Below are 15,875 nucleotides of genomic sequence, written 5' to 3' on the forward strand. Positions count from 1 at the left end.
GATGGTGGTACCTGTGCAGTGATTGGTAAGGGGCGCTGCACGTTTATCCCTGACGAGTCGACTAACATCTCCCAGTTGGCTGCTCACATTCGGGACTCGGTAGCTAAAATTCAAACATCGAGGGACCAGCTCCTCCAACACGACACCTCATGGGGAAACTGGTGGCCGTTTGGGTCCTTATTGGGGTGGTGGGCAACTGTCATTCACTGATCGATTGCACTCAATCTCGTTATAATTCTGTGTGTATATTGTGCTGTGCTGGTCAAACTATTCAGAGCACGTCTGCCTTTCTTCAGAAATAGTTAAGTGTAAGACTTCCATTAAGATATATTACTTTCCTTCTCACTCTGTTACATGTAATGAACTGGGAGATTCAGGAGTGAAACTGGTGTCTGCGGCTCTGAGGAACCCGGAGTGTAAAATACAGAAACTGCGGTAAGTACCAGACTGTGGGAGATTGTGTTTACAGTCACTGGGTGTCTGACACTGAAAATTAATGTAATCAGTAATTGTGTTACTGATAAATACTGGGAATTTGCACTGTCTCCTGTCTCTCTGTGTCCTTCACCCTCCCTCTCTCTCATCTCTAGGCTGTGGGATGTCGGTCTCACAGATTTTGGCGTGGATCCAAAGGGTGGACTGTATTGGAGGGGTCGTGACTGTCACGTGACGGAACTGCCCACTACCTGGTCGGAAGGTACGCCACCTGCCAGTCAAGGTTTGACCCCTCCTCGCCCATCAATGCACACCTCACTATTGGTCCCTTTAATTAGCCTTCCTTGTACTTGGCCTCGAGCAATTGGCCTTTCTAATAGGCTTAACCCTGCTGGAACCCAGCCATTGCCCCACTGTGAATTACCAGGGCGGGACCCTCCAGCCCTGCTGCACTATAAAGGGTGTCACGTGTGCTGGACCCTTTCCCTTTGCCAACTCCGAGGGATCACCCTGCTTCACCCCAGGCTGAGAACCGTGGAACGGAGCTGGAGGAATTGTTGGTGAGCTGTGTATTGAAGACTATGGGGAGCGTTGATTACTGTCCCTGATAACATAGAGCCGAGCCTGCACAGAGACAAGTGGTGGGGAGTATCGTATTGACTTTTCCTTTGGTTGTGTGTGTGTGTGCGTGTACTTTGTCCCCAGGCGATTTTCCCACGTTCATTAGTAATTGACCGTGTGTGTTTTATTGCCGATCCGCCTTTCCCCACGACTGTTGTAAATTGTGTGCATGTTGCTTCAGTTGCCATTTTCCCACGCTTGCCTTCTGTAAATAAAATACTTTACTACCAAGACTGTGTCCAAACTCCTTGCCTTTGAGACCTACCGAATCTGTTTCCCCACTTACCACACTTGCTCACCCAATTTACATTGTCGACGTTCATGCGATATAGGTGTTGTTTAATCGGTTTGGCTTGACCAATATCTACATCATGTCCTGCGACCGTGGTTTGCTTGGGAACATCAGGAAATAAATCTTTAAACTTCAGAATTAATTCCTTCAGCTGTTGTTGTTCCTTTGGCTGCAGATGAGCCAACTTGTTATCAATGTTTTCTAGAACAAGCGAGTTCTTTAGCCTAACTGGGACCACGTGTGGCTTGTGAAAATCTCAGACGAGTCAATTGTTTCATTCTCAGGGTTGCCAGATTCATATGTTTTGACAACAATACTCACGGACGGTGCCTGTTTGTCAAAATAAGGCTTTATCATATTTATGTGTACAACCTGTGTTAGTTTACATCAGTCGGGTGTTTTGATAACATAATTCACATTATTAATTTGAGAGACTATTTCATACAGTCTGTTGAATTTCGCCTGAGGTGGATTCGTCAACATTGGAAATAGGTAAGCACCTTATTCCCCAAATGGTATTTTCTTTCGCAAGCCCGCTTATCAAACCAACACTTAATTTTGTTTTGAGAAATCTTTAAGTTTAGTCTTGCTAGAGTACAGGCGTGGTGTAGTTTATTTTTGAACTTCAAAACATAGTCTAACAAGTTAACATGTACATCGCCATCAATCCACTGTCCCTTTACCAAGGTCAAAAGTCCCCTCACTCTATGACCAAATACAAGTTCAAATGGACTAAAGCCCAGTGATTCCTGTACCGACTCTCTTACTGCGAACAAAAGCAAATATATTCCTTCATCCTAGTCTTTTCCATTTTCAACACAGTATGTCTTTTGTTGGCGTGTGCGTGCGTGCATCAATGATGTCTTTATCAAGCCTTTACAAGGCACGGAGCGAGTGAGAAAGATTGTGTAGTACACAGTATGTCTGAATCATTGTTTTGAGGGTAGAATATCAAATCTTTCTAGAGCCCATTGTAATTCAGGATGGTACGCGGATAATTTAATTTGTTTAGCTCCCAGTTCATAAACTACCTGCTGGAATAATACAGATGTAAAATTACTTCCTTGATCAGACTGGATTTCTTTAGGCAAACCAAATAAAGTAAAAAAACTTGGTAACAGCCTTCGCCACAGTTTTAACATTAATATTTCTGAGAGGTATTGCCTCTGGGAATCTGGATGCAGTACGCATAATAATTAGCAAATACTGATGGCCAGCTTTAGACTTTGGCAATGGGCAAACTCAATCCACGATAACTTTAGAAAAGGGTTCACTGAATGCAGGTATAGACCACGGTGGGACCACTGGGATGACCTGATTAGGTTTACCAACAACTTGACAAGTGTGACAGGTTCTGCAAAAGGTCACAATATCTTTCCTGAACTTAGGCCAGTAAAATTTTTACATAATCCTGTTTAGTTTTATTCACTCCAAAATGTCGACCTAAAGGCATACTGTGGGCCACAATTAAAAAATCAGCCCTATAAACTTTAGGAACTACAACTTGGTGAACAACTGCCCATTTCTCACTCGCTGGTATAGCAGGTGGCCTCCACTTCCTCATTAACACTCCATCCTTGGAATAATACCCTACTGGCACTTTCTTAATCTCATCACCTGAGAGAGCTGTTTCTTTTAAACCTTCAATCTCAGGGTCTCGGTTCTGTTCTGCTATAAACTCCTTCCTAGACAGGGATAAATCTTTCTCATCAGACTTACTACCATAATCCTGTTGAAACAATGAAGGCAGAAAAGTCCCTGACACATCATCAGAACCGGAATCCCGATTTTGGCTATCATGGGTATGAGAATCATGCTGCACATAACCGTCTGCGTCGGCAGACTTTTTAGCCATACTTCGAGTTCCTGCACAGGAAGGATAAATGTTAAAATCCATCCGTGGGTCGTCAGTGGTTGGCTTAGTTTTCAACAGCACTGCAGGAACAACTTTACCATCTGCCAGGTCATTCCCTAATAGTAATCTTTCACTGGTAAACTGGAGCATAATCCGATTTTAACAGGTCCCGAAACCAACCTTGACTGTAAAGTTATCTTGTGCCATGGCACAGAAACCATGCCACCCCCAATGCCTTTAATAAGATTTAGTTCACAAGTGTCAGTCTCACCACCAAACTTTAGAACGCTGTCTAATAAAAGTGACTGAGAAGCCCCAGTATCTCGAAAGATTTTCACTGGTAACGGGGTTGAAACTTCCTTTACTAATACAAACACATCTGACATAAAGTGATCGAATCCCTTCTTAACTCGGTCAGACCTCTCAGTCTTTAACTGAGCTTCAACAGAATGTTCAGAACCCTGTGGGTTTATAGGTGCTTCAACATACTGAACAGAGTCATTTGGGACTGCCTCCTGTTCCTTTCTCTTCTTCAGGATGGAACAATCAGCCATCATATGACCAGCTTTGTTACAATAGTAACAAGAAAGACCAGAATATTTCTCCTTCAACTGCTTCCCTTCATCCTTACTCTTGTCACTAGTCCCAGCTTTAATTTCTGGTTTACCCTGCTGATCCCTGCTACTCTTTTGGAAGATCTTATTTGGGGTAAACTTAACGTTATGAGTTAAAGCAAACTAATCTGCTAATCTAGCAGACTCCCGTAAAGTGGCAGCATCCTTTTCATCTAAGTATGTCTTTATGTCTTCATAAACACACCTTTTGAATTCTTCAATTAAAACCAAATCTTTCTATCTGTAAAAATCATCATTTATATTTTTATATGTGCACCAGTGGTCAAAACACACAACTACTAATAAGCAAATTCCATATAAGTCTGATTCACAGATTTCCTCAAATTTCTAAACTTTTGCCTGTATGATTCTGGGACCAACTCATAAGCTTTGAGCACAGCCTGTTTCACTAAGTCATAATTAGCTGCATTTTCAATTGATAGGGCAGAATGAGCTTGTTGAGCCTTACCCTTAATTATACTTTGTAACTAAAGAGTCCAGCTTCCTTTCGGCCACTTTTGACTTTGAGCCGCTTTATCAAAATGCTGGAAGTATTTACCAACCTCAGTCTCATCAAATGGAGGGACCAATTTAACTTTCTGGCTGGCATTAAACGGTACAACCAACTCCTTTGAGCCAGCAACTTCTTTCTCGAGCCTTAACTTCTCTATCACAAACTGCCTCTGTCTTTCTCCTTCTTCCCTCTGTTTTTCTGCTTCCTCAGCTTCAGAACTCCTTTTTTATGCTTCTTCCATCTGTTTGTATGCCTGTCAAGCATCAAACACCCTCTTTCTCTCATTCTCTTCAGCCTCTAATTTAAGTACATCAATCTTCATTTGTTCCAGTCATAACTGGATCTCCTCTTTACTCACAGAAAACCTGTGTAACACCTCCTTATCATACACCTTCATAGATATATTGTGCTCAACTATTTTCCTCTGAATTTCTGGCTTTCTCATAGCCCCCCTATGGAGGCTGCAATTCCCAGCCGCACCATCAACCGGACATATTAAAGTGTCCTGCAGCCGACCATCCTCCTGATGATCTGGTAAACGGCTGAGCTGTTGCGTTACACCAGCCTAAGTAGATGGGGCTGGATAATTGGATTGTGCCATTCTACTACAGCCAGGGGAATGTTCTCTGGAGCTACTTCATTTATGCCATATCTTTTTAAGGAGAGGAATGTTTTCTCTCCCATGCAACTTACTATTGAATGGCCAGCATCCAATATAAGCCCACAGCCAGGAGCTGAGTGGTGTCTCTTGGTCAGAGGAGTATTTCTCTATGTTGTTGTAACCCAGTTTTGTTCTGTTTCGCTGATTAAAGTTTGGACTGTAGAACAGTTCTGTTGAGTTTATAAACATTTTGGGTAACAAAACTCCTATTTTTTTCACCTGTACCTGCTCTCCCAGTTTTATGCTTCCCCTGGTCCTTCACACCCCCATACCTCATTGAGGTTCAATAGTCAGCAATTCATTTGTTTTAGCTTTTCCTAATGCCTCAGGGGTTGGCGCTTCCACACATATATAAATATCCATTGCTGCTGATTTCCACACACAAATAAATCAAAAGGGATTTTCCCCAATCAGATTGATAATTATTTGATCAATAAGCCCTGCAAATTTGTTCATATCCCAGACGCAGGCCCCAATTTTGTTATGAACCATAATGCTTTAGACACAAACCAGCAACAATAGACTACACCTGGAGTCTTTTGATGTCAAAACCACTGTCTTTATTTGTAACTACTTATAAAATTGTAACAAACAATTTAAACAAAAGTTAAGTGTTATGTGTATAAATGTGTGTAAATATAACTCCCAAACTACTGAGCTCGAGGGAAACAATGCTTGGAGTCTTGCGATGGTAAAGTTCAGGTCATCCACAGAATAGGTGATGAGAGAGAGATAGTTGCAATCCAGGGTAAATGTCGAGAGAAGGCAATTCTGTCGAATTCCACAGGTTCCACGGTGGTAAAATGAGAGATCAGTTGCTGTAGAATTTATCCGTCGTTCCAAATCCACATACGAATTATCACCGAAAGCGAATTCTCACAGTGATATCGTCGTCACCCAGGAAAGGGTAACACATAAGTGGTCTCCACAGGATACGCCAAATCCGATCCAAACCTATGGATCAAACGAGGTGACAACCACACATTCCATGTACGGTGAATTGATAATTAACCCACCCTTGCGGGTATAGGAAATTTCTGAAAAATGACCCTTGGCCACCAACTCCCTGGTTTCAATCCTTCCATTTTTCCTCTGTCTCCATCTGACTCTGAGCGTCCGTGTCCTCGATTAAAACTAAACACGCTGCAAGTCAGACTGATTTGATTTCTTAATCTCACACTTTCTCTCTTAAAATGACAGTCCACAGTAAACGAAACATAGGGATTCATAACAATGGCCACACCCTGTTGTGATCTGACTGGTGTGCCAGTAGTTGGGATGACTGAGTGAAACCTTTCCCACAGACTGAGCAGGTGAATGGCTTCTCCCCAGTGTGAACTCGCTGATGTCTCTGTAGGTTGGATGAATCAATGAATCTCTTCCTGCAGTCTGAGCAGGTGAAAGGCTTCTCCCCAGTGTGAACTCGCTGGTGACTCTGTAGGCTGGATGACTCAGTGAATCTCTTCCCACAGACTGAGCAGGTGAACGGCTTCTCCCCAGTGTGAACTCGCTGGTGACTCTGTAGGCTGGTTGACTCAGTGAATCTCTTCCCACAGACTAAGCAGGTGAACGGCTTCTCCCCAGTGTGATCTCTCTGATGACTCTGTAGTCTGAATGACTGAGTGAATCCCCTCCCACAGACGGAGCAGATGAATGGCCTCTCCCCAGTGTGATCTCGCTGATGTACCAGTAGGTTGGATGATGCAGTGAATCTCTTCCCACAGACAGAGCAGGTGAACGGCTTCTCCCCAGTGTGAACTCGCTGATGGATCAGTAGGCGGGATGACAGTGTGAATCCCTTCCCACATTCTGAGCAGGTGAACGGCTTCTCTCCAGTGTGAACAAACTGGTGTGCCAGTAGTTGGGATGACCAAGTGAATCTCTTCCCACAGACTGAGCATGTGAACGGCTTCTCCCCAGTGTGAACTCGCTGATGGCTCAGTAGGTGGGATGACTGAGTGAATCCGTTCCCACAGACTATACAGGTGAACGGCCGCCCCCTGGTGTGAAGTCGTTGGTGAGCCATTAGATCAGATAACCGAGAGAAACCCTTCCCCGAAATTCAGCAGATGACAGCCTGTGCCCAGTGTGATCTAACTGATGTACCCACAGGTGGGATGACCAACAGAATCATTTCCCACAAACAGAATGGCCTTGCCCAGTGTGAACCTGCTCATGTACCTTCAGTTGAGATAACCGAGTGAATCCATTCCCACTGTCTGAGCAGGTGAATGGCCACTCTCCAGTGTGAACTGACTGGTGTGCCATTAGGTCAGATGACCCAGAGAATCCCTTCCCCGAAATTCAGCAGATGACCAGCCTCTGCCCAGTGTGATCTGACTGGTTTGTCCACAGGTGGGATGCCCGGCAGAATCCTTTCTCACACACAGAACAGATGAATGGCCTTGCCCAGTGTGAACTTGCTGATATACCTTCAGTTGAAATGACTGAGTGAATCCATTCCCACTGTCTGAGCAGGTGAACGGCCTTTCTCCTGTGTAAAATGACAGGCTTGCAATTTTGTCAAATGACCAAATGAATCCCTCCCCACAGTCTGAGCAGGAAGGATGGTCGAGTGAATCCCTTGCTCCACTTCTTAAATATCTAGACAGAGACAACAAAACTGGCGTGCCATGTTTGAGCTTCCTGGAGCCAAATTCCTTCCCATTTTTAACCTGTAAGAAGATTTACAAAATCCATCAATGGATTTAGGACAACATTTCAGATGAGATTACATGAGTTGCCAAGGATTGATCTGGTATTACACTCTCCTGACTGGGCAGAGAGCTGGTATCTGGAATGACCATCAATTCCTGTCTCTATAAGAATGCTCTATAAGATGTTCTTCCTGTCTCTATAAGAATGGGGCATTTCTGCCATCTGCAATCTGTGGCCTGGCTCAGTTTGACTCTCCATTGGTATTATTCCCTGCTCCTGCTGAGCAGCATGGGTGCCTGGCCCCACAGTAACTGAAACAGTATCACACAAATAGTCTTTCTAGACGTGCAACTGGAATTTTCTCTTATGTATTATTAACTTAAAGTGCCACAATTTTAACGCCATATAAAAAATTCCTACTGAGATGAATGGTTGGTCCACATAGCTGTTAAAAGGGCTTAGAGTGAATTTTTGTAATATTTCAGTTTTGTCTAGAAAACTACAACACAGAAACAGGCCCTTTGGGCTATCTAGTTTGTGCTGAACTAATTAAACTGCCCACTGCCACATCCCTACCATCCAGGTACCTACACGAACCGCTTAAATGTTGAAATCGAGCTCGCATGCACCACTCGGGATGGCTGCCCATTCCAAACCTAGATGACTTTCTGTGTGAAGAAGTTTCCCCTCATGTTCCCCTTAAAATTTCACCTTTCACCCTTAATCCATGGCCACTGGTTGTAGTCCCACACCAATCAGTGGTAAAAGCCAGCTTGAATTTACACCTTCCCTTTAGTTGATTATACTCAAAGGCGCTTTCTAAATGGTCACCTATGTCGTTGTCATTCATAGGTTGAATAAATGCTATAAAAATGGCTATTCTACCGAATTTTTTATATATATTTCAGGCAGTTCCCTCTTTTGTTCCAAAAACATTATTTGATAAAATAGATTCTTTGATTTTATCTTATGTTTGGAATAATAAAGGCTCTAGAGTGAATAAACTTTTATTGCAAAAATCAAAAAAAGATGGAGGACTGGCTTTACCAAACTTTAGATTTTATTACTGGGCAATTAATATTCATTATATTACTTTTTGGATTTATGAGATAGACGACCAAGACCGCCCTTCATGGTTACAGTTAGAGGAAAATTCAGTAATAGGGTTTTTGTTAGCTACTTTATTAGGAGCTCCTCGTCCGTTTCCGTTCTCCAGAATAGGTAGACAATCTCTTAACACTATTGTTAAACATACTTTTAAAATTTGGTTTCAATTTCATAGATTTTTTGAATTTTTTTTTATTTTCTAGTAATACTTATTCTAATTTATTTTTTAAACCATCAACTATGGATAAGGCTTTTTTAACATGGAAAATTAAGGGAATAAAGACTTTCTTACATTTGTTTTTACAAGATTGTTTAATGTCTTTCTCACAGTTAATGGATAAATATGATATCTAATACACAGTTTTTTCAGGTATTTACAGGTTAGGAATTTCTTACATGATTTTTTACTGAATTACCCCTTGGCCTGCTCTTCAAATTTGGCTTATGTTATTTTTCAGTTTAAACCTTTTCAAAAACGATTAATAGCTATCATTTAAAAAACAGTTAATGAATGCTCGCATGTCGCCTAATGATAGGGTTCAACCTATCTGGGAAATAGAACTTCAACGTTCACTTTCAGATGATCAATGGAATAAGATTTATTATTTAGTCTATAATTCATCTGTCTGTGTACACCATATCTTAATACAGTTTAAGATAGTACACAGGCCCCATATAATCCAAAGATAAATTGGTGCATATTTTTCTGAATATAAGCCCTATCTGTGACAGATGTAACACAGAAATGGCTACTTTAACTCATATGTTTTGGTCATGTGCAAGTTTAAATAATTTTTGGAGGGATGTGTTTGGAATATTATCTAAAGTTATAGATATGGATGTTCAACCTTATCCAATTACAGCAATTTTTGTGATTATTCCAGAAGAAGCAAGCAAAGTATCTGCTTCTGCCCAACATGTGATAGCTTTTTCACCTTTACCGGCTAGGAGAGCTATTTTGCTACATTGGAACGAATCTAACCACCTACTGTTTCCTATTGTTTCTCCACCATTGTGTCATGTCTAAGCTTGGAGAAAATTAGAAGCAGGACATTTGATACATCCTTTAATTTTGAACAAGTCTGGTGACCTTTTATTCAATATTTTCACATGATTTAATTTATTTTTTTAAATTCTCTTTGGGGGAAATCCTTATCCATGAAGGTTCAGAGATGACTGAAAGGATGTGTTTTTTTTTCACTCTCTCTGTTTTTTTCCAATTTTATCCTCAATTGGACAGCCCAATCTTTCTTTTTCTTTCCCTTTTTTCTCTTTCTTTTTTTTTTCTTTTTTTTTGTTTCAGTTTAGTTAGTGGGTTTTTTTTTTCCTTATCAATAAAATTTCCAATTTTTTAAATTATTATGAGGAGTTGTAATTTTTTTGGACCATTGTATATATAATGGCATAATATTTTACTTATTTGATTTTGATATTATATACTTTTTGTTTTTACTATTGCTGTTTATGTCTTTTATATATCTACTTGTTAAACTCCTCTTCCGATTTGTATATTCTTTAGTTGGAAATCAATAAAAAAGAATGAAAAATGAAGTTACACCATCTATGCCTCTCTTTCACAATCAAATATCCCCTCAATCTTCAACATTCCAAGGAATAAAGTCCTGAGAAGATGAACTGATTTCCAAAAGTCATGAAGTTAAAGATGAAACATTATTTTCAACATTTTAAGCAAGATTAGTGTATTATTTTTGTTTTTACAATTTCAGAGTGAAAAAAAAGGAAAGGAGCAGCATGCAAAAGTTTGGGAACCCCAAGAGATTTGAGCTCTCAGGTACCTTTTACCAAGGTGTCAGACCTTCATTAACTGGTTAGGGCTATGGCTTGTTCACAATCTTCATTAGGAAAAGCCAAGTGTTACAAATTTCAAAGCTTTATAAATACCCTGACTCCACAAACCTCGCCCCAACAATCTGCAGCCATGGGCTCCTCTAAGCCCCTGCCTAGCACTCTGAAAATTAAAATACATGATACCCACAAAGCAGGAGAAGGCTATAAGAAGACAACAAAGCGTTTTCAGGTAGCCCTTTCCTTAGTTCGTAATGTAATTAAGAAATGGCAGTTGACAGGAATGGTGGTCAAGTTGAGGTCTAGAAGACCAAGAATTCCTTCCAAGAGAACTGCTCGTAGGATTACTAGAAAGGGAAATCAAAACCCCCGTTTGACTGCAAAAGACCTTCAGGAATATTTAGCAGACTCTGAAGTGGTGGTGCACTGTTCTATTGTGCAGGGACACCTACACAAATATGACTTTCATGGAAGAAACATCAGAAGAAAACCTTTCCTGTGCCATCGCCACAAAATTCAGGGTCAGATGTTTGCAAAGGAACATCTAAACAAGCCTTATGCATTTTGGAAACAAGTCCTCTGGACTGATGAAGTTAAAAAAGAACTGTTTGGGTGCAATGAGCAAAGGTATGTTTTGAGAAAAAAGGGTGCAGAATTTCATGAAAAGAACACCTCTCTAACTGTTAAGCACGGGGGTGGATTGATCATGCTTTGGGCTTGTGTTGCAGCCAGTGGCACGGGGAACGTTCTACTGGTAGAGGGGAGAATGAATTCCATTCAATACCAGCAAATTCTGGAAGCAAACATCACACCATCTGTAAAATAGCTGAAAATTAAAAGAGGATGGCTTCTACAACAGGATAATGATCCTAAATGCACCTCAAAATCCACAATGGACTACCTCAGGAAACGCAAGCTGAACATTTTGCCATGGACCTCACAGTCCCCTGACCTAACCATCATTAAAAATCTGTGGATAGACCTCAAAAGAGCAGTGCATGCAAGACGGCCCAAGAATCTCACAGAACTAGAAGCCTTTTGCAAGGAAGAATGGGCAAAAATCCCCAAACAAGAATTGAAAGACTCTCAGCTGCCTACAGAAAGCGTTTAGAAGCTGTGATACTTGCCAAAGAGGTTGCTACTAAGTACTGACCATGCAGGGTGCCCAAACTTTCACTTCAGGCCCTTTTCCTTTTTTATTATTTTGCAACTGTAAATGATGGATACAAAAGAGTAATCTTGCTTAAAATATTAAAGAATGTGTCATCTTTAACTTTATGACTTTTGGAATTCAGGTCATTGTTTTACTCGCTTAGCTATTCACAGGAAGAGAAAGGTAGCCAAATTTTTGCATATCACTAAATGCAATTTTCTTGCTAAATGATGCTTTAAAAAGTTGGACTTCCAAATATCACTCCCCTTCTTCCCACTTGCAAATTCTTCAGCAATTTTTGCATCACCACAATATACACAAGGTAACACCAGTTTCTGTATTGGACATAAATATTTCCCCTGGACCCTCCCTCAGGTGACTGGCGGTGATGAACTTGGTGATGCCAATGAATATGAAGGGAAGGGCAGTACTCTGTCTCATTGGAGTCTGGAACATTTGTGATCCGAAAGCTACTTGTTACCCAGGGCAAAGTTGTTTGATTATCACTATGTATCCAGACAGAATAGGTTAAAACATATCCTCACGTGTAGAAAACTCCAGAACAAGCAACACACACAAAATGCTGGAGGAACTCAGCAGGCCGGGCAGCACCTATGGGAAAGAGTATAAATGCTGAGTTCCTCCGGCATTTTGTATGAAATTCCTCCGGATTTCCAGCAACTGCAGGTTTTCTCTTGCTGCGGTTGGAGGCAGAACAAAGATGATTTTCTCAGCAGCTGATAGAAAGATTTTGTTCTCTTTTTCCGAATTCCTAATCCTTGCATTCAGATAGCTGGAGCTCAGCTCCGTCTGTGAGATCCATCTGCTCCCATTCCCTGATTAGCCGGAAGCACCCCGGGGCCCGCGTACGGATCGTGGGGCTGAGAGAGAGGAAAAAGACCTTGCCTGTGCCGAGTTTGCGGACCACAGTCTCCGGTTCTCACAGCAATTGTCGCTCAATTAGAGTCGAAAGAGCCCTTACCTTTCCGCTCCTCCCGACATTTTGTATACTACGCGCATGCGTAGTTATCGGAGACGACCGTAATCCTGCGCTTGCGCATTTGATCGGTGCTTTAAACGACAGCGAAATTTTAAACGCGCGGCTTTATGGGTAATCATGGTGCCATTCAAAATTTATGCAAGCTTCGGTTCCACGTCCATATCTCAGTTTTTGTGTGTGTATAGAAAACTGAGCAGCTTTATGGGAGAGAGCGGCTCCCATAAACGAAAAGCTTTATGGGAGAGAGCGGCTCCCATAAACGAAACACTCAATATCAACAGGCATTTCGTGTATCTAATGCCAAAGTACAATCCTCTTCCAAATGCAGATGTGAAACAAAACAGATTCTGCAGATGCTGGAAATACAGAGACGCACACACACAAAATGCTGAAGGAGCTCTGCAGTTCAGGCAGCAACTAAACAGAGGAGTACACAGTCTAGACATGCTGAAGGGGCTCGGCTTAAATGCTGCCCATTTATTCCTCTCCACATTTGCCGCCTGATCTGCTGATAACCTGCAATGTTTCGTAGAAATTAACCATTTTGTTTTTCAATTAACCGGTTTCCAAATGTTTCTCATCTTTCATTCATAGCCACATCCTGCTGGTCTGGTTCCTCTTCCTCCTCCTGCTCGTAACCTCCAGACCCCATCTCATTCCAGAGCCCCAAAGCCCTGATTGGTGCTGGTAACTCTTTGTTTTCTGACTCCGCTCCACTGAAGATTCACTCGCCAGTCCGCTGTCAGGGTTTAGAGGCGCATTGCCACAACCCGGCTGTCTGAGGCACAGTCCTTTGAAATTGGTGAAAATGACACAAAATTTGAAAAGAGCAGGGAAAAAGGTGTTTAACCACCTTAGTCCAGAGCCCTGGGGAAGGTCAAATACTCAGCGAGCTCATCGTGTTAATTAGTCTGCGGAAAATCATGCAGGAAATTCATGCAGGTGTATAAGATGATGAGAGGCATTGATCGTGTGAAAATTCAGAGGCTTTTTCCCCAGGGCCGAGATGGCGAACACGTGGGGGGCATAGATAAGGTGCTTGGAAGTAGTTTAAGGGAGGTGTCAGAGATATATATTTTTATACAGTTAGTGGTGGGTGTGTGGACTGCACTGCCAGCGACGGCGGTAGAGACGGGTACAATAGAGTTTTTTAAGAGAATCTTAGATAGGTACATGGAGCTTAGGAAAATAGAGGGTTCTGTGGTAGGGTAATTCTAGGCATTTTCTAGAGTAGGTTACATGGTCAGTACAACATTGTGGGCCGAAGGGCCTGTAATTTGCTGCAAATTTCTCTGATTCTATGAAATTCAAGGGAAAACTCTTCTCCCACGGAGTGGTGACAAGTTGCAACAGGAAGAGTGAGAGATTAGTTTTAAAACACTGATATGGAACAGAAAACTGGGCAGGGACCAGATAGACTGAGTGGCCTCTCTAGTGTACATTGTGAGTTTGGCAGTGACAGTAAGTACCTGCGACATGGGATTTGATACAGAATTGATTTAACTTTCACAGATCCAAAATATTAAACACCAGTCAAATTTATGGCTAACATCAGCAGAACAGACTCCTCCAATGCTCAGTGACCAGGGTTCAGTCCTGGGTGCGATGAGCAGCCGCAAGGACTGCAGAATCTGGCAGTAACAGTCCCTCATGAACCTACAGCTGCTTTCAGTCACCGTGATGGTTAAACATTTAACACGGAGCTGATTTGAACTTCCTCCCTGATGTGAAGTTGCTGGTGTTGCAGCAGCTGGGATGAGTGAGTAAAACTCTTTGCTCACTCCGGACAGAAATGTGGCCTCTATTTATTGTGAACTCACGGGAGCATCACAAGGTGGGTTAACTGAATGAGTCTCTTCGCACACACGGAGCAAGTGAACGGCCGTTTCCCAGTGCAAAACTGTAGGTCACGGTTTTCAGTATCGGCCCGAAATGTTCACTGTTCGTTTCCACGGATGCTGCCCAGCCTGCTGGGTTCCTCCAGCATTTTGTACCTGTTGCTTTGCCCACAGCACCTGCAGTGTACTTTGTGTTCAAGCTCTGGTGAACTGACAGATACAGCGGATCTAACGTGCTGTTGTGTTTGTGATTCCCATACACAAATCCTTTGAATTTTCTACACTGTTAAAGGTTTATAAAGCACTTCAGTGGGTGAACGACAACACTTCAACTGAAATTATTTTAGTCTCCATGGTGCCTACTGATAAAAACACTGTCACAGCTCAACACAATTTGGAGGAACAAAGCATCATCTTCTAACTGGCTACAGTTCCTGCATCAGGCACAATATCAAACGCTCCGCTTCCCTCTCTGTGTCAAAATGGATCATTCCTCCCCTTCATCAGTCTGTGACTTGGCTCAGTTTGTCTGTCTCCTTCGCATTCTGAGCATGCGCCACACACCTACTGAGATCACATTTTATTTACACGGCTGTGACTAGAGACTTTCTCATTATTATGTCCCTCCCGGCATTTGACGGTTGTAATCTCAGAGTCAGCAATGGTATTGAACATCGGGAGTAGGTGATTAGGCTTTTTCGTTGGAGATCGATAAACTGCCGGTAGTGTGTGGCTGGATGAGTGGGTCGTTTTCAGACTGGAAGGAGGTAGCGTTTGGAGTTCCCCAGAGATCAGTCCCTGGCCACAGTTGTTCACAGTTTAATGTCCTGGCGAAGGCAGCGAGATGTGAGATGTCCCAGTCTGCTGGTGACGCAGAAAGAGTGGAGTTGGGGGAGGGGAGGCTATTCACGTGCAATTTCGTAGCTTTGCAATCAGTACATAGTGCACTGTGGGGCTGTAGTGGCGGGTTCCATTGCTGGGATCCGTGCACAGTCACTGTGGACTGTGACAATTTTGTGAATAAAGCACCATTCTCCAATTTAGAATCCCAAGCTGGGGAACAAGCCTATCGATTGTATATTTAATTTGTATTTATGGCACTGTGATAACCAGATAGTATAGCTCTCCACGACCTCTCTATCCAGCCCTTTTAATATTGGAATTCATTTGTAAATTTCCCCAGCGGGCCATCAATACTGTCATCCGATGCATTGACAGTGAACTCGCTGATTGAAAAGTAAAATTTTCTCACTAGCAACCCTATCACTTCTAAGCAAACAACGTTACTTTACCTGCTTGATAATTATATTTTATGATAATT

At 42.2% G+C, this 15,875-nt stretch overlaps 2 protein-coding genes across 2 annotated transcripts in view; one reads left to right on the plus strand and one right to left on the minus strand.

Annotated features, from left to right (window-relative positions):
* The window catches only part of LOC132386463 (NACHT, LRR and PYD domains-containing protein 12-like), a 235,372-nt gene that overhangs the window by 60,933 nt on the left and 158,564 nt on the right, over positions 1–15,875 (plus strand). The window lies entirely within an intron of this gene.
* On the minus strand, positions 1,691–12,767 carry LOC132386467 (zinc finger protein 239-like). Its single transcript, XM_059958767.1, has 2 exons — positions 12,699–12,767; positions 1,691–7,667 (listed from the first exon to the last, which is right to left on the minus strand). Exon 2 carries the CDS (start codon positions 7,016–7,018, stop codon positions 6,218–6,220), a length of 801 nt encoding a protein of 266 aa, XP_059814750.1. The 5' UTR covers positions 7,019–7,667; positions 12,699–12,767; the 3' UTR covers positions 1,691–6,217.

This window comes from Hypanus sabinus, unplaced genomic scaffold (genome assembly GCF_030144855.1).
Source record: "Hypanus sabinus isolate sHypSab1 unplaced genomic scaffold, sHypSab1.hap1 scaffold_117, whole genome shotgun sequence".
NCBI classification, from domain to species: Eukaryota; Metazoa; Chordata; class Chondrichthyes; order Myliobatiformes; family Dasyatidae; genus Hypanus; species Hypanus sabinus.